General features: G+C 39.0%; 1 protein-coding gene across 1 annotated transcript; it reads right to left on the reverse strand.

Moving 5' to 3' along the window:
- Positions 1-6,365: 6,365 nt before the first annotated feature.
- On the reverse strand, positions 6,366-7,907 carry LOC148031246 (uncharacterized). Its single transcript, XM_087685701.1, has 3 exons — positions 7,775-7,907; positions 7,370-7,652; positions 6,366-7,138 (listed from the first exon to the last, which is right to left on the reverse strand). Exons 2-3 carry the CDS (start codon positions 7,619-7,621, stop codon positions 6,770-6,772), a joined length of 621 nt encoding a protein of 206 aa, XP_087541827.1. The 5' UTR covers positions 7,622-7,652; positions 7,775-7,907; the 3' UTR covers positions 6,366-6,769.
- Positions 7,908-23,942: the final 16,035 nt, after the last annotated feature.

Raw genomic sequence — 23,942 nt, forward strand, 5'->3', positions numbered from 1 at the left:
GAATTGCGCATAGAAGGGAGATGGGCCAAGGTCATAAGACTGCAACCCAAGGCAAGAAGTTTGAAATCCACAAAGGCTAATCAGAGATCGAATTCGCAATGGCCCCTAAAAATTCACAAGGCGCAACCGCAGGAGGATCATCTCCTAACATTCATGTGGACATTTCACCGAACCCACAAGTCTAGGTTTTCTTCCTATTTTTGATTTACGTCGAAGTATTGCAATTATGCATGGATAATTTATGGAACTAGGATGAACTTTTGCGATTGAAATACCTTGGCTATTTGAAAGGAAGTAACACACGATCGAAGATCGGTCATTTGTATTTTTCAATGGAATGAACAAAAGATGTCTATGCATTTTTAGCAAGTTACTTCTGTGCATTGCAAAGTAATGAATCTAGAACAACTAATGACTATCATTACAAAGTCGAGATTATTGTAGTACACCTTCGATTATGCATGGAAAGATTAGATCGCATGTCGCATTATTAGACAAATCTTTATTCGTAATGATTCATTAAGAAAGTTACTAACAACCGTAAGAAATTGCAAGGCATGGAAATGATTCTAGGGCTACATGAAGTAGGTTAACTCTAGTCAATTTGCATAAATCTCATTCAACTACGTAGTACTTAGGAAAGGTTGCGTAATGCTCAATCAGTGTATGAATATTTCATTCAGAAATGAAGTTAGGGAAAGGCTGCATGGTTCATTTTAATATAAAACCCTAAAAATTTAGTGGCATGAATAGTGAATGCATGTTCTAGTAGGATCAATGGAAAATATGCTGTAACTTAACATGCGCTTTGATATTAACAAGAAAAGTTATGGTTTGTAAATCTAATCATACGTAGAGGCAATAAATCGTGTGCTTAGGAGAATGGTATCGTAATGCAACTAGTTTTTCCCCTCTTTGATCAAGACAATATCTTTAGGAATAGCTCATCCTTGTCGTAAGACAAGTAAATTGGTTTACCCAAAACATCTAAACCACAAAGGATTCATTTAGGATGGTTAAATCAATATAGTATACTCCAAGTGCTAACTAGGGTTTAGCACGTTAAGGACTTAACCTAGTCACACTTATTGCCAAGTCGAAACTCTCATACCCTAAGTCCTATCCACATTCATGGAATGTAGGGACATTTGGACATACTTGTAAGAAACGAATTAGCGTTTCTGCCCTAAAGATCACTTGTTCAAAAGATAAAACTCGGATTGAGTTGGAACCCCTAGGACCGAATGATGTCAACCTAGTGCAAGCAGGAAGGAATTGGATATGAAGACACCCTAAACCCTATTTATTTTGTAATCATGATTCCGTGATTAGAAGACACCATTCGATGGGTGAAATAATCCCATGGATTAGATGTGACACTTGTGCAACAAGTTGCAATGTCGCATGATCTTGTGGTTTGATCACAAGAGAATGGCCAATTCCTCGAAATGAGATTAGCAGATTCTTCCGCAAGTTTACATTGCAAGAGGATGAGTAGTCATCCTGTTATAAAGTTTCCAAGATAAGGGAATTAGGCATTTTCTTGGAAGCAAAGGACCTAGTTAATAATTTTAAACGACATGCTCACCATGATTTACTGTTAATAAAACCTAAGGTATTGGTTAAGTTGGGTTAATAGGGTAATAGCCCTAAGCCAAGGACATAAGGGTTAAAAAACAAACCCTTGGGGATCTTGCCGGGTCGCAATTGATCCTGCATCGAGAATGCTGGATGCATTCTGAGAGAAGGATTCACTCCTTAGCAGTTGGCCAAAAATAACGACCACTGGAAATGATTGTGCTTGTAACAGTTTAGAGAGCATTGTTTACTTTGTTTGCTCAAGGAAGTAAAGGATGAAAATGTATCTAATGCTTCAGGTTAAAGGCCTGAAGGGAGAGGTAGCCTCAATTACCCCCATCTGTCTGCGTGACCCCAGCCAAGGGGGTTGTTTGCCGCGCTGGGAAGGTGGACCGAACCTGCCGCGTGAGGTCTCTCCCTTGAGCACTACTTGGAGCAGGAGTACTCTTGAGTGCCAGGCGGGGCTCTAACCATAAATCCTTCACCTTCCAGATCCTGCACAGGAGGCCAACGTGACTCGAGATTGGATCTCAAGGCCCACATACTAGTCTATGGGCGGAATCTTGGATTAGTAGTCCCTATGGATTGCTGGATAGCCTTTGGGCGAATCTTGGATAAAGCTTGCGGGTTGGACTTTATGAATATATTCCAAAGATAAATAAGGAACTTGTTTGATACTATGTCAAGTGCTAAAGATTTATGAAGGAATCAGTCTCTAACATGCTAATTAAGGAAGCTGCTTGATGCCTGTGAAACTAAATGTGGTAGGTAATTAGACAACTAAAATAACTTGAGGAAAGTGTGGTGGCTGTGGCCATGGGTCCGTCCTATGGATGGGTGGTTCCGGTTGGCCGGGAACTTTTCTCAATCATAATGGACAGCAAGGAGATTGTTTCAAAGGAAATGAATAGCAAGGGCGTTGACCTAGAGTCCAGTTTATAATAATCCAGGTTTATGCTATTTTAGGGGAATAGAATGAAACTATTCTCCTTGAACCAAGTGCAGCGTGAATCCGCTTCGGCCCTGGCTTTTTTGCGTAAAGTAGTTCAATCGAGGTTCGACGCTAGTTGCCATTTAGGAAATGACCATTAGAGAAAACACTGATTCAGGTCGGTCTTAAGTGGGAACGGCCAGAATACTTCCACTACATGGCAAACGTGGAAAGTCCTAGATTGCAAACCCCGTAACATTGTATGGAAGTGCCAGGCGGAGCTTTCTAGACCTCCTTTCCGATGGACTGCTAAGACGTGTCCTGAAGGGAACAGGTAGACACATTACACTATAGAACCTTCATTGCAAAATAAATGACATGTAATGAAATGTTTGTTTATTAGAGTAAATGGTATGGACTATCTATACTTTTATACTAAGGATGGAAATCAAGGTTGTGAAACAATTGCACTTTGATTTTGGGATCATGATTATAAGTAAGAAGGTGATACTGTCAAAGCCTCAATTTGGCTTGGAAAAACATCTATTATGCAGTCATGAGTTGTTGATGATAGTTGTATTATATATTTTAATTAGTTTATATATCCTTTCCCTTTTCTTTATGTACTTTTGATGGGTTTGAAAATTAAAAAAATAACTAAGTATATGTTTCAATCATCACATACACTGCATATTTCAATATTCTACGCTTGGATTCTTTGGCACATGCCTCATTTGTCCACCTAATTTGACTAACATGAATTGTTTCAATCCTTGGAGGCTAAGGGAATAATGTGCCCACTTAGAAAGGCATATGGTGATATGCTTCTCCACATGCATGATTTATACTACCTTGAAGGGTTATCTTGCTAGCTTTTCTTGGTTTCTTTTGAAGGCAAATCTTTAGAAGATCAAATGTAGCACTATTCTAGTCCATTGTAGTTTGTAATCCATATCTTTTCAAACTACAAAATCATTTTTTATAAGGATTTTCTTGCATTTTTTTCAAACATTTGAAAGATTAAATATTTCAAACCAGTTGATGTAGTTAAGACTTGGAAAATGGTTCTCTATTCTTGTTTTTCTATATCAAATGCAAAAGTACACATTTTAAAAAACAACTAGTCCATATGTTGGTTTTGTACCCTTTGTTAGTTTATGTCTCCCTTTATGTTTTAAAAGAAATTATATAGATTTACTAAAAGTGATGGTTTGCAAATGTCACTTGAGTTTTTGTTTTGATTAAATCTACATGCTCTAAAAAGGAAATTCCTCAAACTAGTCAATATATGCTAATTTCAACAAAAGCGTCATCATCTTATTCTTCTCCTCCTCCTCATTCTCCTTTTCATTCTCTCTTAAGAAAATTTTGTGTATTCTCCTCAACTTGACATACCTAATCCCTTATATAGTAGATCACATGTTAGAAGCACTACAACTTAATAACCAACCATGATGATTAGAAGACGTGGAAGCAATACTAGAAGAGGAATACATGAAGGATTGTCATGTTCAAAGAGTGCACCTCTCTCCAGCTCTTCATTAGCATTCCTAGGAGAGCACATGTCCAAATCTATTGTAAAATTAATAAATCACTTACTCTATAAAGAGTATTCTTTGGCATTCGCAACCATACTCAAATGATATACCCAAAATACAATATTAGTACCTTGTAAGCTCATATAAGAAAAGGGAAATTTCATTAACGTTGAATTCATGGCACAATAAAAAAGACATTAACTCACCATATAGAACCTTTCTTATCATCGTGGTTGCAAACATAGATAGGATATAAGGATCAAATATTCTCAAGAGACAAAAAGGTCTGTCTTCATAGTCGTAGGGGCTATTACAATTAAGGTTATAAAGATGCCTCAATTATAGATGTTAAAAACCATCATATTTCAGATGAAGAACTCCAAATATTGACTAGAATAGGACATAAAAAGGATGGTGCTCTATAGCAAAAGAATCATTTAATTGTAGCCATAAGTCTCTAGCCCATGTAGAAACTTCAATAGGTCAAAAGAGATCCTTGATCTATATAGCTCAAGAATCAAGAAATAACATTACTTACTATAGGTACTAGTTCCAACACTTATTCTATTGTGAAAAACTATTGCAACTTCATATTCTTGATATACTTTTAGCTATAAGGGATGTTTTGAGTCCCCTCACTAAGCTTGCTATTGACATTTCTTGTTACACAAGTAATGTGAAATAAAATTTGGTAAACCATGGGTAGTAACTATCCATAAGAGTCAAAATGAAATATGCATCTTAGAGAAGTCCAAATGTAAATGAAAAGAAATTTATATGGAAAATAGTAACCACATTTGTGTATGGGTGCATGCATGTGTACACACATGGGGTGTGCGTCAGAGTAAATAAACAATTAAAAATATATAATTTTATGAGGAAAAAGTATCACATCCCATGGATGACAAGCCATGATAATATTTCACCACTATTTCCCAGTAAAGTGTAATCTTGCAATAGTTACATAAAAGCATTATTGTAGATCTTAGCATTGACCTCTCTTTTCTAAAAGATGCAAAATGCATAGGGCAAATAATGAAGGACTAGGTCGAAGGGGCCATGTTGTATTTATAAGAAAATGGTTAGATGGCTAAATAGTTGGTTGAGATTGTTTCCAAAACCTTGTATGTAAAGATTCTGAAAGTTATATATCCATATTCAATGTTCCTAAAGATCAATCGCTTATTTATATTTTGTCCACTTGTCATAGGTTTAGCGTGTTTTAACTTTCACTAGTGCATATTGTGTTTAAATAAAATGATAGTTCTTAATATCAAGTTATCCATTAATACAAATGACAGTAATACATTTTATGTAGGTACTATGTATAACAGTCCATTTCTTGTAAAATGAAACAAATAAATTTTAAAGGGACCATTTTTGTATATGGAGGAGATAGATAGAGAGAGAGAGAGAGAGAGAGAGAGAGAGAGAGAGAGAGAGATGTACACAAGTGTTAAGACATCAATACTTTCCACATAGAAACCTTAACCAAGCCATAGATGTGATCTATGTGGTTGACCTCCAAAAAGCTAGAAAAGAGGTATGTGTAGCCTCCTATGAAGTGAAATATGTTGAGTTACATGTCAAATTAGAATTTGTTAGACTTGAGATAATTGTAGATACTAAAGGAGGACTAAATTGTGATGATTCAAACCTTTCTTCTCCATTCATAATCATTATGTAGGATAGACACAATTAAGAGGAAACAATTGTGCTCTTTCTTAAGGTTTAGGTTGCAACATAATATTGGTCAACTACTTGATCACCCGTAATATTTCTTTGCCAACAAGAGAAATCTACTAGAGCTCATAATGGAGCATTTGCAACTTGTGAGTGTGAAACTAACCTAAAATGGCCAACAAGGGTACATAAAGGAGGCTTACTTCATTGTGGATTTTTTGCTATTGTAATAGCCTCCATAAGGAGAAATTGACCACCAACAAAAAGAAAAGAAAAAGATGCATGGGAAAACAAGAACTATTCCTTTTCTCTTAAATGAAGGCTAACATATTATCATAGTGTCATTTGTGTTAGCCACAACACCAATGTATGCATAGACTGATTAGAAAAAGTTAGTACACTATGACAATAACTTTTGGAGCATGATCCATGCCCACCATGTTTAAACACTTAGATTATAATGTGAAATTGAAAAGTTTATTGTCCATGTTGGCACGCTTTTGTATGACAACACATCATTTAATGTCTTCTCTTTTCACCTAGTGTAGTCTGTACCTTCAAAATAGACAACTTGGAGCATTACTCCATAAAAATCAATGTACAAAAACAGAAAAATGTTTGCCACTACTGGGAATGCAAGATTACAAAATATTGGAAATCCTTATCTTACGACGTAACAAGCTAGGAGGACAACGCTTCCTCCGTAGAATAATAATGGCGGAGAAAATTTCTTGGTGATTCAAATGAAAGGATTCTTGAGCTAAATTTTAACACCCGTGTCAGCGCATTCTTGAGGTTCCAATTCGACAGAGGGCAGCAGAACAAGAAAAAGGCCGAAGAACAACATCCTGCAACGGCGGTTTCTAAGAGCTCATTGAACGAAAGAGTTTCACTACAGATCGAAAGAGTGCAGCATGTCCATGTCGATAATGAAAGAGTTTCCCTACAGCATGTCAATGCAGAAGATACTTAGGTCCTGGATTCGCAAGCTAACTAACTGACAGTTGAAATCAGTTCAGCTACCCCTGGATCATATCCCCTACTGGTGAAGAGCGGGCGCGGGAGCATGACGGTGATGAGCGTGTCGACGAATATGACCATTGACAGGGGCGGGTGAGGGAGCTGCGGAGGATGGCTCGGGGTGGCGCACATGATGATGCATGTTATGGACGTCGTCGGCAGGATGATCGTGTACTAGTCGAAAGCCTTCCAAAGAGAGCCTCACAACATCTAGGGGCCCATGCCGCAACACCTCGACCTCGAATAAGTGATCGTGCCCGGGCAAGCCAAGATCTTGCGCAGCGTCAGCTTCGAGACAAATAAAGTACATGAGCCCCGCCTCCATAGTTGCTATCTTCGCTGAGAGGACCTTCCTCAATCCAAGATATGTAGGCGAGATGCGATCTTTCTGTGCCATAACAGTTTAGAAAAATCATGAGCACGGAGTGTACTTTGTTTACAGGATCATATATACAATTTTATTGACAGTGGCTGATGATCAACTGTAAGTTAATATCCTAAGTGACTACCGTTAGAAATATAATGCGACAAACGCAACGCCCGCACCATTGACATCGACATCTTTCAGTTATCAAAATCGCAACTTTCGCTGTTGGTGCTTGAGTAACTAATCACTTACCTCGTGCTCCTGCGACGCTCCAAAATACACCACATTGAATTGATCCAGCGCATAACGGGCGAGCGCCTCCACCTCGGCGTCATTCACTGGGAGATCCTGCATCGGGCCGCTGGCTCCGGTCGGCATGGCTATAGCGCCCAGTCCTGAGCGTGTTGAAAGAAGACACGCGCAGATGATGGCCACCCACGTCGACATACGCACCATTAGCTTGGCTTGAGTGGAATAACGCAACTTCTTAAGATCACCTGCCATCGTAATATTATGCAATGTACTCGCTAATTCCCTGCATCCACATTCACCGATGCGCACTAACAAGGCAGTTAATGGACCGCATAATTAACGTTAAGCAATCACAAAAGGATCCAACCTCACGGGTAGCTGTTGTCAGATAAGTCGTGAGACTACCTGATCTCTCCCGTTACCAATTCGCATATGCAGCAATAGTACGTTCAATGGAAGTTCCCCATCCAGGCAATCGGCATGGTGTTATATAGTCGTGCGTGCCTCCGCTTTGGGCCAGACTTCCTCTCGGTATCTCTGACTTCTAAATAGGCCGACTGTTGAATTTTAGTTTGTACCAATATAATAAGAGCTATCTCCTCGTTACTCATATTACTTAGATACTTTCCAGATGCATCTCGCCACCCAACAACACTTGCCATGCTCTTCCACGAGCTTGACGGTGGTCGCACGGAGCCCACCATCGTTATCATATCGCGCATACTACAAACACATTCCACATGCCACCGCAGCTCTCATGTGCCTGTACAGACGGTTGCTCTAATCAACCTCGGGCAATCTTGTCTACATTCTTACCTCCCGCTTGCATCAAGTTTTCGAATTGTTCCAACTTCTTTAAAAAATATCTGCACAAGTGACATGGGAAGCCATGATATCTCATATACCAAGTTCCTATGGTGAGTTACAACAATATTTGAAAGGAGATATATCTATGATGACCATCCTAAAGCTAAGGTAGACACTTGGTGAGCTAATATCTCTCACCAGACTTGACGATAATAGCGCTGAAGCTATGACTAGCAGTTATATCTATAACATTACCTAGATTGCATAGGATAGAGAAATGAGAGTGCAAGCATATTGGCTGTTGTTGTACATGATCCTTATTATGCTTAGCATGATAATGCATGATACGAGGACCATTAGGAGTGCTTTCATGGATCACACAGTGATGACTATTAGTATGCTAACATGGAGGATAGCCCATGGTAATATGGATTGTGATCAACAATAGCTGCTAAAAGAAGCATGCATACAATTGACTAGGATAGAATGATCACCATGTTGTGTGTATAGTAGGCCAACCACATGTATAGTAGTATGGGAGGTAGATGAATATGAAATTTGGACTAGCAAAGCGAGCATACGCAAGCATGAGTGGAGGAGCTACCTTCATAGATATGAATACTCATTCTTATAAATAGCCTTATTATAAAACATAGATTTATCTCACACTCTACCTACAAAATATTACATGCATTGTTTTCGAAAAATATATTGGAAATAATATATGTACCATGCAATCAAAAGAACTCTGGAAGGTGCCTATATAAGGAAAGATATGTGTGCCTAAAAGAGCACAATTAGTGGAGTTTTTTCAATAAAGGGAAGAGGCTCCTTATAGGAGGATAGGGAGAACACATGATGTGGAGAAGGAGTCACATGATTAGTTCACCATAGTTGCATTGCCTATCAATTATAATCATGTACAGAAGTGGGTTGTTTTTATTTGAATGATCATAGGGTTCTTCTAGACCTATTTTGGTGTCAGCTTTGAGTATGGAAGGTTTGCTCTTTTTATGGGATACAACAAACGTTGTTCAAATGTCTATGTGGTGACTCTTGACATAAACTTTTGGGCTTATTTTTGTAGCTATGATTGAGCTATATTATTTGTTAGCCTAGAGGAGTTTTCTCTTGAGTTTCTTTAGTTAGTAGGAGATGGAAGCACTTGTGCTTTGTCTATTGCTCTTGGTTATAGGGAATTATTCTTCCTTGAGCTTGAAAAGTCTAAGATTCATAACAAGCAAGTTGAAAGCTTGAATGTTGTGGGTAGAAATACAATGCTCCCTCATCTCCTCCTTGGTTATTTGATTCCTGGTTGAAGGTTTATGTGAAGTCCCTTGAGAAATTGGCATAAGCCTTGCGCATCTCTCTATGGTTATTGACTTATTGAGCCTATTGACATTTTCTCTAAAGAGTCTCTTTCTAATTGTTTGTGAACCGTCAATTTTCTATTATCACTTTGTTTACCGATTTCGCAAGTATAAAGGAGTTCCCATGTTGGACAAGAAAGTAGTGTTTGTCTATACCATGTTGGATGGCATTGGCCTATCCAATGTGTATATCTTGTGAATTCTAGTCTGGCACTTTACTTAGAGAGCAATAAGTGTTGTACATGTGCTCACCCTTACACAAAGTCTTGTTTCAAATTTGATATGCTACATATTTAGAGATCTACATAGAGAAAAATAATAATAATTTATATTAAGGCATTGTTATGTACAATCATCACCCTCATTTGTATCTAGCATCTTGTGTGGCATTGTCGTGCTTCTTTTTGGAGTTGTAAGGAGAATAGAGATTGCACACACACACACACACACACACACACACACACACACACACACACAGATAAGATTATATGTCTCTGGTGCCTCCAATAGTCCTCTTGTGAGAAGCACATTATTATCTTATCATTCAAAGAGTAAAGAATAAGTCTAGATAATTCCCATTCTAGATTTGATATGCTACAGATTTCAAGATCTACATGGAGGAATTAATGATACCTCTTATTACGGCATTGTTATGGATAGTCATCACCCTAATTTGTTTCTAGTATTAGGTGTGGCATTGTCATGCTTCTTTTTGGAGTTGTAAGGAGAATAGAGTTCTAGTATCTACACACACATACAGAGAGAGAGAGAGAGAGAGAGAGAGAGAGAGAGAGAGAGAGAGAGAGAGAGAGAGAGAGAGAGAGAGAAGATACTATGTTTGTGGTGTCCCCGAATAGTACTCTTTTGAGAAGCACCTTATTATCTTATCAGTCAAAGAGTAAAGAATGAGTCACGATATGCATAGTTGGATTAATGGGTAAGATGAGCAATAGGCCACATTGGCCTTTATACTAATAACCTCCCACTAGAAGACTCAATGTGCATTTAAGGAAGATAAAAGAACGAGTGAATATGTGACATATAATACATGTGAGCTATTCTCACCCAATGCCCATCAACTCCTCACAATGTAGAAACATGTCAAGGGGTAGACTCTTGGTGACACAGTTGCATGATTATCATCAGTATGAACTTTGATGATCCTAACTTGCTTATCCTCAAGCATGTAACAAATGAAGTAATATCTCACCTCTATCTAATTAGTTTTGCCATGAAACAAAGGCTACTTCCCTGAATGTCATATGGATTATTTTCAAGCCTCTATTGCTACAATATACTCACCTCAAGTGATAGATAATGCCATGTATTTCTACAAGAAAGACATCCATGAGATTGCACCACCAATCAAGGTGAAACCTTATTATGTGGTTGACTTTTTGTTATCAACATTCCCTACATTGTCCAAGCCTGTTTATTCAAGTATGCCACAATTTTACAAAGGGAAAAATTTATTTGCCATCCAAATGGATCTATAAATTGAAGATTACAAGTGATGCTAAACCAAAGTTTAAGGCGATGTTAGTGACCAAATGTTTTAAGTAAGAAAAAGTATGGACTTTGAATGAGATCTTTTCACTTAGTAGTGCTGAAACTTACTACTCTATGCAGTATGCTTGCCTTGGTGCTTAAAGATGACATGAACCTTGTAGAATTGGATGCCAAGTTAAATTTCTACAATAATGAAATAAACATGCAACAACTAGATGGTTTTGTGAAACATAGCAAATAAAAGCTTGTGTGCAAGCTAAAAAATAGTCTTTATAGATTAAAGCAAGCACCACATGAATGGTATAATAATCTTGATGCTTTCATGCAATGGCATGGCTGCAAAATAAGTGAGATATAGCACTACTTATACAATAGAGAGGCTAAATATAATAGCTTGATAGTGTTGATCCATTATGTGGATGATATGTTGATAGCTAGAAAAAACAAGTACAAGATTGATGCCTTAGAGAAAATGTTAATCTAGATCTCTAAAAGAGGGATTTGGGACATGCAAATCACATTCTTGGCATGCACATATAATCATGCTTGGGATAGAACAAAAAGATTTCTCTACCTATCCCAAAAGGATTGTGTCAATAGAGTGTTGCAACATTTCAATATGGAGGGGGAAAGGCAATCAATATTGCATTGCCTCCATATTTGAGGCTTAGTCCTAATGATTGTCCCAAATATGATGAGGAAAGGGGTGAAATGAAGAAGGCTCCATATTTATTATATTTGGTTAGTGTCAAGTATGCTATCATTGCCACTTGCTTGGACATTACTTTTTAGTGGAATCAATGAGAAAGTATACATCAAATCCTAGCAAGAAGCATTGGAAGTAGTGAAATATATCACAATATAACTATTGGAGGCATCACAAATATATCACCTTCACAAACACACACACACATACACACATGTGTGTGTGTGTAGCCCCCTTGCTTGAGCAACCCCCCTACCTCGGCAGCACCTTGATTGTTTGATATGACTGATGTGAGTTGCAACATCCCTACTTGAGCAACCCCCTACCTAAGGAACCCCTTGATTGTTGACATGACTAATTAACATGAGTGGTTTGTCAATTGACATTGGTGAAAACAATGCGACCTGTTTTCTATCATATCTCATTACTTGCCATCTTGCCTCCCCTCCACCTCCCTCCCTATCACCCAACCTCACACCACCTAGCCGCTTCATGGGACCCATCCATTAGGCTCTGAAACACATACACTACAAGATATAGGCCTTATATTGACGTTAAAAGCGATGAAAATGTAAATAACAAAATTTGCCCCCGTCGTCCCAAAAAACATAATTATTGGCGACGCCATAGAACAGTCGGTATATGCGTCGCTATTTGCGTCGGTATCAGCGTCGCATTTACCGATGCACATAATGAGGTTCATAACGATGCTTTGTGATGCTAATAACAACGCCAATAACAATGCGTGCAAGTAAATTTCCGATGCTAACAGTGATGGTAACAGGGAAAAAAACATTTTTGTGGTAGGGCAGCAAGTTGCCCTGCCACATATAGAATTGTGTGCTTCATTTCGGCCATACAAAATAGTTTTTGCACTGTGTATAGTACTCGTGTAAACAAAAATAAAGTGTACTTAAATCATAACATTGATACATGAACTAAATACATGATGGCATAATGAAAGCGACTAGTACAATCATGGCAAGACATCACTACTACATAGAAAATGTCTACATACATCAGGTGACAAAAAAAGAAGGGTGTGTGAGCTCCAGGGTTCCAAGGGCGAGCTACACATCCTCGCCATCCGAAAGCTCGTCCCATGGAAAAGGAGCATCGAACGAACTCTGCAAAAAAAGTAACAATTACAAATCATTCCACCATACAATAATGTACTCTAATTAAACATGGTAACTACGAACAAGAAATATGAGTGACTTACAGGGCCGCCGCATCTATACAATCGGTCGATCAGTGCAGTGAGACCGTGCCTCTCTGCATATCGAGTCTCAAGGCCGGCCGAATCGTGATTTGTAATGGAGTGCAGCAAAGAAAAAAAAAACTAATAACTGTTACAAACATGATTGTCACTACAAAGGATATTACAAAAAAAAAGCAAGAAAAATAAAAGAAAAACTTATAAAGTCCTCCAGATATGTCATGTGGCCGCCATTCCCAAGATGATGGACCACTCCAGCCTCTAGTCGTGCCCTTGCCATCTCGCACTGCTCCTCAATCCAACGTCTTGGAGAATCTATAGCCTCCTCGCTCAGTCGGCACCTACTACTACAACAATAAACAAGAAAAGAAGAAAAAACTACTACTACTACTACTACTATTACAAAAAAAAAAAAACTAAACAACAATAAACAAGAAAAGAAAAAAAAACTACTACTACTACAACAATTAATTTGCTTTTCTCTCTTCCTCTCCCTCTCTCATTTCCTCTCCCTCCCTCACTCTCTCCCTCTCTTTCTCTCTTTCCCTATCAGGTTTTGTGTTTTTTCTCTCTTTTTCTCTCCTCTTCCTCTCTCATTTCCTTTTCTCTCTCATTTCCATTTCTCTCTTTCTCTCCCTCTCTCATTTCTTCTCCCTCCCTCACCCTCTCCCTCTCTTTCTCTCTTTCCCTATTATGCTTAATGTTTTTTCTCTCTCCTCTCCCTCTCTCATTTTCTTTTCTCTCTTCTTCTCTTTCTTATTTTCTCTCCCTGCCTCACCCTCTCCCTCTCTTTCTCTCTTTCCCTATTAGTTGTAACGTTTTTCTCTCTTTTTCTCTCTCCTCTCCCTCTCTCATTTTTTTCTCTCTCCTTCCCCTCTCTCATTTCCTTTTCTCTCTTTTTCTCTCTCCTCTCCTTCTCTCATTTTTTCTCTCTCCTCTCTCTCTCTCATTTTCTCTCCCTCCCTCACCCTCACCCTCTCTTTCTCTCTTTCCCTATTATGTTTAATGTTTTTTCTCTCTCCTCTCATTTTCTCTCCTCTCCCTCTCTCATTTCCTTTTGCTCTCTTCCTCTCCCTCTCTCATTTCCTCTCCCTTCCTCACCCTCTCCCTCTCTTTCTCTCTTTTCCTATTATGTTTAATGTTTTTTCTCTCTCCTCTCCCTCTCTCATTTCCTTTTTTCTCTTCCTCTTTCTCTCCCTCTCTTTCTCTCTTTCCACTACAACAAAAAGGCCTCATAGACGCACATTTAGACGCGATTTTTGAATACAGAGAAAAACTTACGGCTGCGTCTATCCTCCCGTCTATTTGCGCATCTATCATTCCGCGTCTATAATCGCATGTATCAATGAATTTACACGCACGAATAGACGCGCAATAGACGCACATATACATGTGCATATAGACACGCTGGTAGACGCGCTTTTACAAGCCCTGATAGACGCGAACGGAAAACAAAAAATGTCCTTTTGTTAAAAAAGATATTTATTTTCTTTTTTTAATTTGAATTATACAGCACGTTTATAAGTGCGTGTAGTCTGCATTATAGACACGCGAATAAACGTGAATTACCTGCAATTTAGACGCGCTGATAGACGCGCAAAACAGAACTGGAAAAAAAAAACCAAAGCATTAGATTGTGTATTTGGGAAAAAGACAATGTATCTTACGGGCACGAGAATTGAAAGTAAAAGTCCATGTATTCATTATATATCAAAGCATTTATAAGGGAAGTTTTGAGTGCTTGCAACCTAAAGCGTGGCCGCAAGCAGTAGGCTCAAAGAGATATCATACATATACAAGAAAAGAAGGCGTCATGAGGAGGTATGGTGCTCCTCTACGAATCTGAAGAGGAAGCATACTCGCTAGTACCACCATGGCTACTAGCGTCGCTATCCCCCTCCTCGCTATGCTCCACATCTGGGTTCGCCTACACACACAAAAGATAAGGGTTGCTTACATAGACAAGGTGGAGAAAAAGTTATAATTAGTTATACTTTTAATAGGAAAGTAAGAAAAACATACCTCCTCTGGCTATCAAATCCTCATGGCCCGGTTGTATTGGTCCTCAATGATGAGACCCTCCTCATAAAAGTGAAGCCATGTTGCTGCGCGGTTATGGCCTCGATGGTAACCTACCTCTCTAGGGGTAGGTGTCCTACCAATGATGGTAGTCTGCAAAACATTTAGAGATATACAAAAAATTAGACGTCACAATATATTAGACTAAAATATATAAATAATTTAAAGAAATATAAATTTAAAAAAACTAGAAATCAAAATATACTTACAAACTCTGCCTCCCACGACTCTCTACCGCCCGATCCGTAATGCGACGATCCCATTGTTTCCACTTGGATTCGTCACGCCTCTGCATGCTGGCAACGCTTCACTTTCTCAGCTGCTTTCTTCTTGGCTTTCTTCCACTCTACGCGGTGGCACATAGGTGGTTGGCTGTAGGCTCCATGCCCCTCCTCCGGCCTCCACAGTGAGTCCCTGGCCCATGTCATGAGGTGGGATCTTTTGTTGTGAAGCATATCCCTCACTTTTGTACGTCCCCAATCATTCGAGAATCGCTAACCCTCAGGATTTGGGTACCTCCTGTGGACTGCCCTCAACACCTCCTGCCACAAGCCGCTTTTCTGATTTTTTAAGGCAATGAAATAATCTTTATACGTCCCATGCACAACGCTCCTCATGTACGCCATTACATCCCTTCCCTCATCATCATGAAAGATGCCACCGGCATCTGTAACTCTATAGTAATGGCATGCAACCTCCTCTACATGATCTACTAGTGAGGGTGATCGCTCGCCACCTCCTACGCAACCCCCACACAACCCTCGTCGTCCCCCTTGACTCTCCCTCCTCCCTCTCTGTCGACTGCCCTCTGCCTCGCTGGACGCACGAGCTTCTGCACATGCACGTGCTTCTACAGATGCTTGTGCTTCAGTCGATGCACGTGGAGCATGTGGAGTACCTACAAATGGAGTACCTACATATGGAGTATGTGCATGTGGAGTCTGGGAAGTAGTGCCAGAAAAAGACGCCAGAGGCGTCCCAGACATGACACTGAGCACCTCCTCCGTTGTGAGAGAGCGGCCAAGGTGTCTGGTCATCTCTCCCATGAAGTCTTCCCTACTAGGAAAACCTCCAAAAAATGCATTGACCCCCTGCCAAAGGAGACCAATGTATCATTCACGTGATCCACATCTGGGTCATTGCTAGATGAACCAGGATACGACATTTGCAAAAAGACACAAAAAAAAGATAAATTTATTTGCATACAAAAAATCATATATTACCTACATTTTCAAAGAGCTTTCTTTAGACATTGAGCATAACACTTAAGTGCTAATGCTTCTCTTAAACAAGAAAACTGATAAGCACAAACATGGGATTGGTCACATTCATCATTGCAAAAATATATTGTTTAATATTAGAACTGGGAGACTTGGAGCGTGTATCCTCGCGTCTACATTGCAGGTTAGACGCGCTCTCAGACGCGCTCCAGAGTTCACCTTCTGTCCAGCGCGTCTATTTGCGCATCTAACATGTAGCATAGACACGCTGCCAGACACGCATCCTAGGTCAATGTGCGTGTATAATCGCGTGTAGACTGCAGGTCAACCTTCTGTGCAACGCGTGTATCATCACGTGTACATTGCAAAGCACACGCGCCAGCACACTCGCTCTAACGCTTGCCCTCAGACGCCCTGAGAGGAAACATTTTTGCGCATCTATGTCTGCGTCTACACTGAGAGGTAGACGCACTAGCAGACGCACTCGGTCGGCCGATTTTAAGCCGACGATAGTGATTGACAATTTACATAATGCAATACATAATGAAATCACAAATCCTAGAGAAACAAAGAGAGAGAGAGAGAGAGAGAGAGAGAGAGAGAGAGAGAGAGAGAGACTCACCTTGGGTGTTTGGTGTGGCGGGTGGTAACGCTTCTCCTTCTCCTTCTTCCTCTCCTTGGTAAGTTACACTCCCTTGATGCTTGTTTGCTTGCTTATACTGCTTCTTCTTGTTCTTCTCTTTCTGATTCTCTCTTTCTTCCTCTCCTTGGCTTTCCTTTTTCCCTTCTTGTGTGTTTGAAATGAAAGAAGAGGTGAGCCATGAGGAGGTGAGGCATGAAGAGACTACATGTCGGCTAAACTCAAGCTTCAGAACCGCAAAAAACGTAGGAAAGGAAAGGCACAGTTTGAAAAGAAATGATTTAAGTATGGTTTGAATTTTGATGTGTGCGTCTATTTCTGCGTGTATATGTGCGTCTATTGTTCAGATAGACGCGAATATAGACGCGAATATAGACATGTAGTTAGACGCGGATATAGACGTGCATTTGGGATTTATCATAATTTTTTGTTTTTAAGATAAGTTTTGATAGTGAATTCATGTTAAGTTTTGATAAGTTAAGATAAGTTTTAAGATGATGATTTTTGTGTATTTAAAATTAAAATCTTATGTAAACATATGGATGACAAATATTTAGATGTTGTCATGAATTAGGTTTAATCATGTCGACATTGTCATCACCTAGTGCAGTGCAAGCTAGTGAGTCAATGAGTACATCCTCAAGTGAGGATGAAACATTGCGTCTTCATAATCGAGATGCATGGCTATGACGAAAAATTAAATGCATGTGTGATCGTTGTCGAGGGTGTATTTTTTGAGCACGTCGAATTGCAATGTCACACCTCAGCTTGTATGGAGAATGGGACCGAGAAAAATCATCGGTATTCATAGTTTTTTTTTACCACTAAGATTGCATGTCTATGTTATGGGAATTATATATCAACGTACATGAAACTCCCTTTTGTGGTTGAGCAGGATGCGGTGCCACATCCTCAGATGCTCCCTCCGAGGCGTCGAGAGGCTGCAAAACATTGACGTGAGGAGGAAGAGTCTTCAAGAAGAGTAGAGACTGACGAACATGATAGTAGCCCTCATGAAATGCCCCATCAAGTCGTAGAGGATGAGATTTTGGAAAACATGGTACACCATCTATTTTTGCAACCGGTTCAGGGAGAAGGTCACTCTACGAAGCCAGATGATCCACTATATGTAGCATCATCTACTCCGTTGTATGAAGGTTGTACGTACTCCGTTCTTCGTGCATCCCTCGAGATACTTAACTTGCAAAAAAGTTATGGATGGAGTAATGTCAGTTTGGATGCGTTATTGAAGTAGGTATCAATTCAGTTTGGCTTATATATGAATCATAATATTAATTGTTAATTCTATTTTGAAATCAGACAGAAATATACGTTGGTGGTTTTTTAACTCACTTTTAAAATATATGTAGGTTATTATCACAAATGCTTCCAAAAGGAAACAAATTGCCAACTAAGAGAGAGCAAGCAAGACATTACTTGACATCTCTGGGAGGCCTCGATTATGTCAAGATCCATGCATGTGTCAATGATTGTGTGTTATTTCATGGGATTCATGAGTTCGCACGAGAGTGTCCTATTTATGGCGAATCAAGATACGAAGTGGAGATGAAGTCAATGGATGTGCCTCGTAAGGTTTTGTGACATTTTTCGATTGTTCCACATATAAAACTTATGTTCAAGTGTAAGTCTATTGGAAAGCTCATGTCATGGCATGCTAGTCATCGTTCAAGTGATGGAAAATGGAGGATCCCTCCAGACACACCCGCATGGCAACATATAGATAATTTGTGGTCTATTTTCAAAGAAGAGACAAGAAATTTGAGATTTCGTTTAGATATGGATGGAATCAATTCATTTGGCATCAAAAGCACATCATACAGTGTATGGTCAGTGGTATTGGTAAACTATAATATTCCTCCATCCATGGCAATTAAAAAGGGACATGTGATGTTGTCCCTTCTGATTCCTGGAAAGCACAAGGTAAAAAACATGGACATTTACTTAGAGCCTTTGATTGAAGAGTTAGAAATGTTATGGGAAGGTATTGAGGTGTAAGATACAAGTGCATTTGCATCCTCTAGAGATTTCACATTGAAGGCCATGTTGTTGTGGACCATGCACGATTTTGCAAGATACGGAGAGTGTTCAAGTACATGTATATAATTCTATATTTGAAATTCAAGACTTGAATCAATTGCATTTTATTAATTCACTTATTTTTTCAGGTTTAACCACGTCAGGATATCATGCATGTCCTATTTGCGGTCCCTCTCTAGTTTCCTCTAGGCCGGCATGTTGAAAGAAGGTAATCTACGACAATCATCATCGATTTCTTCCTATTGACCATCCCAAATATGTTCTCCCTACTAATGGAATGACTCCACAATCTCTAACCATTCGAGATTGGAAGGAGAGATGGATTAATGCAGAGAGCCACCCTCCACTCGGCATGAGTCAGTAAGAAGTGCATTTCTCTCGATTGACTTTAAAGTATTTAGCATGATAAATTGTTTACATAATATATTGTTTGTTTGTTAGGTTCTCTATATTCTTTCGTCTTCCGTACTGGACTGAACTCAAGATCAATCACCTGTTGGATCCCATGCACATATTCAAAAATGTTGTATCTACATTATGGGATCACTTGATAGGGGCTCGTGATTCAATTAATGTAAGGGAGGATTTATGTAACATTGGTCGCATGAGACGAGCCTGGCCATGCATTGGACCCAAAGGAAAGATTGAGCTACCCCATGCACCTTGGATATTGTCCAAGAACGAGGAAAAAATAGTGAATGAACAAATATATAGCTTTCGAACACCCACAAGATGTATGAGATGTCTCAAGGGAGCCTTCATAAAGAAAAAGAGGTGTGGAGCAACTATCTGGTTCGAAGTCCCACGATTGGCACAAAATGATTCAAGTAAGGATATCTCTAACCATGAATATAGTAATTAGTGGCGTAACTATGTGTAAAATTTGGGGTATGATGACTTTTTTCTCAACTAATCATTTGATCCATGAATATTGTTTACATTCACTTCGTACTTCCTACTAGCATATCCCATTGTGCCTCCAAAGATGTACGTGATATCATTTACAAGATGGGAGAGCTTGTGAGGTGTGTGTACATTGTATTTTTTCATTATATATCTTTGAATTTCTACATAAAAATAAACAATTCTCAAATACATCTTGACAGATACGTGAGCTCGAAGGAAATTGATCCAAACACATTGCAAGATGCTCGAGCATTATCTATTGAGGTGGTTTGTTTGGTGGAGGAAATTTTTTCTCGATCCATTTTGACTACTCAATTACATTTACTCGTATATTTGATTGATGAGATCGCACTTTGTGGGGAAGTTCATGTAAGGTGGATGTTTTTTCTTGAGCGCTTCATGAAAACCTTGAAAGATTTTGTGAGGCAAAAAGCACGGCCTGAGGGAAGCATGGCTGAGGGTTGGTTAGTGTAATCATCCCTTGTTTATATCTCTAAATATCTTGTTGAAGTGGATCCCTCTCAACCACGACTATGGAAAGATGATGAAGACTTGAGGATGAACTCTATAGTACCTCAAGGAAAAGGAATGAGTAAAGTGCTAACAAAAGAAGAACTTCGTAAGTTAAATAGTTTTTGTGTGCTCAATAGTGATGTTATGAGCAAATGGGTGACACTATATAATGAAGCAAGGGCAAGAAGAAAAAGCGAAAGACAAGAATTTTGCACTAGATATGGACGTAATGTCTCATTTTCAGATCATCTAAATGCGCTCCCACGTCATATTGACATAGATTGGTTACATGAGGAAATGGAGAGAATGGAAAAAGAGGAGGAAATTAATATATCTCAAGAAGAGTGGGAATACCCACGAGGTTGCTTATCGAAGGTGAGACATACTATCAATTAATTTGTCTCTATAAGTTTTATTTTATATAAGTAATTGACATGTTTGATCTCTTATCTTTTACTACTAGTGCACATTATTCAATGCACTTTGGTGTGAGGATAAACATCTTCGAACTCAACGTATAGATGAAAAGAGAAATACCCAAGATTGTGGTGTCCTTGCTCCCTTCGAGGCTGCCAATGGTACCATGGAAGGTTATTGTGGCTTGATCCAAGATATTCTGAAGCTTGACTTCGAGGATTCTTTATATATGTACTAGATGTAAAGTGGTTTAAAGAAGTGGTAACAAATGGTGAGCATTGCACAATCAGACGTCATCCAAGTGGTTTTGTAATCATTGACTCTACAAAATTTCACCAAAACAAGAATGACACATTAGTACTACCTCAACAATGCGAGCAAGTATATATGCAAAGGCTAATTTTTTTATATGTATACATGTGATACATATACATATTATAATAAGTACTTAAGTTTTTTGCTTTTGTTTTTCAAATACAGGTTGTGTATCATCCAATGGTAAACAATAACCGATGGTGGTATGTCATTCCTATGTCTAATCGTTCAAAACCAATATATGGTAATATTACCGACATGGAGATAGCAGATGACAATCCAACAATTAATGATGATGTGCATGATGATACCATAATGGATGATATGCGTGATATAGTACAAGATGAACCTTGCAATGATGTTGAAGGAAACGCAGAAGAAGACAATAATGTGATTGTCGATGATATTGATGAAGTTATTGAGTAATATAGCAACACATCTGATAGTGGGATAGACTTATTTGTTTCATTACCTCTTGGTAACATAGACCTAGAAGTACATAGTTTAGCTAGAGCTGATCTCATTGAAAATGAGATGGATCATTCGCTATAACATACTTAATTTGCTTATTGATTCAATGTGTATTCCTAATTCTATGCTTTTTATCATGCGCACACGTGCATACTCAAGAATCAATAGTCAATTTTAAAGCAAGCATTGAATTTTCCATAATAAAAAGGAAGTATCTTTTATCATCTTCGAGTACATAGAGAAATTATGAGATACATATTGCAATGCTTGCTACTAATTGTAAGGTTTCTGTCGCTTGCCGCTAATTACTTATATCAGGCTTGTCAACTGGAGGAACTGCCATTCATTAGAGAGCAATGAAAAAGTAATTATTAACTCTATTTTTTTAATTCAATGATTCAATTTGTATTCTTAATTCTATGGTTTTTATCATGCGCACATGTGCATGCTCAAGAATCAATTTCAGGTAGTTAAATAATTATTAACTTTGATTTTTCAATTATGTGAATTGCTAATTTTAGGTGGTTAAATAATTGTGTGTCTGCTAGCGTGTCTATATTAGCGTCTATTTGCGCGGATTTATAGACGCAAAATTCGCGTCTATTTACACACAGGTTTACACACATTTATAGACGCTGTGATAGGCGCGCCCGACTTTGCGTGTCTAACGTGCGCGTCTATGCCTCGTTTCTGTTGTAGTGTTCCCTATTATGTTTAATGTTTTTTCTCTCTTTTTTCTCTCTCCTCCCCCTCTCTCATTTCTTTTTCTCTCTACTCTCCCTTCCTCATTTCTTCTCCCTCCCTCACCCTCACCCTCTCTTTCTCTCTTTTGCTATTATATTTAATGTTTTTTCTCTTTTCCTCTCCCTCTCTCTTTCCCTATTATGTTGAATGTTTCCCTCTCTTTCCTCTCCCTCCCTCACCCTCACCCTCTCTTTCTCTCTTTTGCTATTATATTTAATGTTTTTTCTCTTTTCCTCTCCCTCTCTCTTTCCCTATTATGTTGAATGTTTCCCTCTCTTTCTTCTCCCTCCCTCTCCCTCTCCTTCTATTTCTTCCTTTCCCTATTATGTTTAATGTTTTTTCTCTCTTCCTCTCCCTCTCTCATTTCCTCTCCCTCCCCTCTCTTTCTCTCTCCCTCCCTCTCCCTCTCCCTCTCCCTCTCTTTCTCTCTTTCCCTGTTATGTTTAATGTTTCACTCTCCCTCCCCCTCTCTTTCTCTCTCCCTCCTTCTCTCTCCCTCTCCCTCTCTTTCTCTCCTTCCTTGTTATGTTTAATGTTTCCCTCTTCCTCTCCGTCTCTCATTTCCCTATTATGTTTAATGTCTCTCTCCCTCTCCCTCTCTCATTTCGTCTCCCTGTTAAATTTTCCTATTATGTTTAATGTCTCCCTCTTCCTCTCCCTCTCCCTCTCCCTCTCCTTCTCTCTTTCCCTATTATGTTTAATGTTTCCCCATCTCCCTCTCCCTCCCTCTCTCTCTCTTTGTCTCTCATTTTCTCTCCCTCTCTCAATACACACGAATTATACCAAAACCATGTAAAATAGAGAGAGAAAACACAAAAGCAAAGCAAGAATGGACAATGGACTCACCGTAAAGGCTCAAAGAAAAGTTTGGCAGCTCCTTTTCGTGAGATGGCGGCCCCTCTTTGCCCTCCATACATCTCCTCCTCTTCTTCGCGAACGGCAGCGATGGCGGTAGTGAGAAGCCTTCTTTCTCCCTCTTTCTCTCTTTCTCTTCCTCTCAAATGCAATATGTTTGCTCTCCCTCTCGCTTTCTCTTTTGTGAATGCACAAAATGACGCCCTCCGGTTTCGGCCCGCGTTTTTTCGTTTGAGTACCATCACTATTTGTAAATAGCGATGCCGCTATTTCTTGTCGCAAATGGCCGTCGCTATACTCTCATATCCTTGTAGTGATGTGTTATCTCTCAGTCCATGTGCTCCCACTCTGATGCCAGAAGGTATATTCCACGGTGGATTCCGTGAGGTTTTGCGGTGGATTCCGTAAAATTTTATTATCGGGGCTCATACACAAGGTGAATTCTTTGTGCGAAAAGTCGATGGGGATGTCTATCCTTTTTGGACATCTTGTTAATTTAATGTGCAAGTGGCTGATTCTGTAGAATACATATTTAAATTAATAAACGTTTATGAGTTTAGAGTGTGCACTCATAATAAATTAAGGTTAGGATTGAGTTCTAACCAATTTTTTTATTTTGTAGCTGAAGACAACTAGGTATTCACTTTTGTCGATTTAATTTTATTATTTTTCTAACAATTGTGAATGCTTCAATTGATGTGTAGAGCAAGCAGTGGTGGCATTGGGAAGCATTGGAGAATAGCA

Source organism: Lygodium microphyllum, chromosome 9 (assembly GCF_053477565.2).
Source record: "Lygodium microphyllum isolate KBCC chromosome 9, Lygodium_microphyllum_v1.1.10, whole genome shotgun sequence".
In the NCBI taxonomy this organism is placed as follows: Eukaryota; Viridiplantae; Streptophyta; class Polypodiopsida; order Schizaeales; family Lygodiaceae; genus Lygodium; species Lygodium microphyllum.

What these genes read in the sequence shown, in the direction of transcription:
- LOC148031246 (XM_087685701.1), bottom strand. Translation starts at nt 7,621, where the DNA reads ATGGCAGGTGATCTTAAGAAGTTGCGTTATTCCACTCAAGCCAAGCTA. An exon ending in GAGCGTCGCAGGAGCACGAG is followed by an intron (nt 7,139 to 7,369) that starts GTAAGTGATTAG and finishes GTTATGGCACAG; the next exon opens with AAAGATCGCATCTCGCCTAC.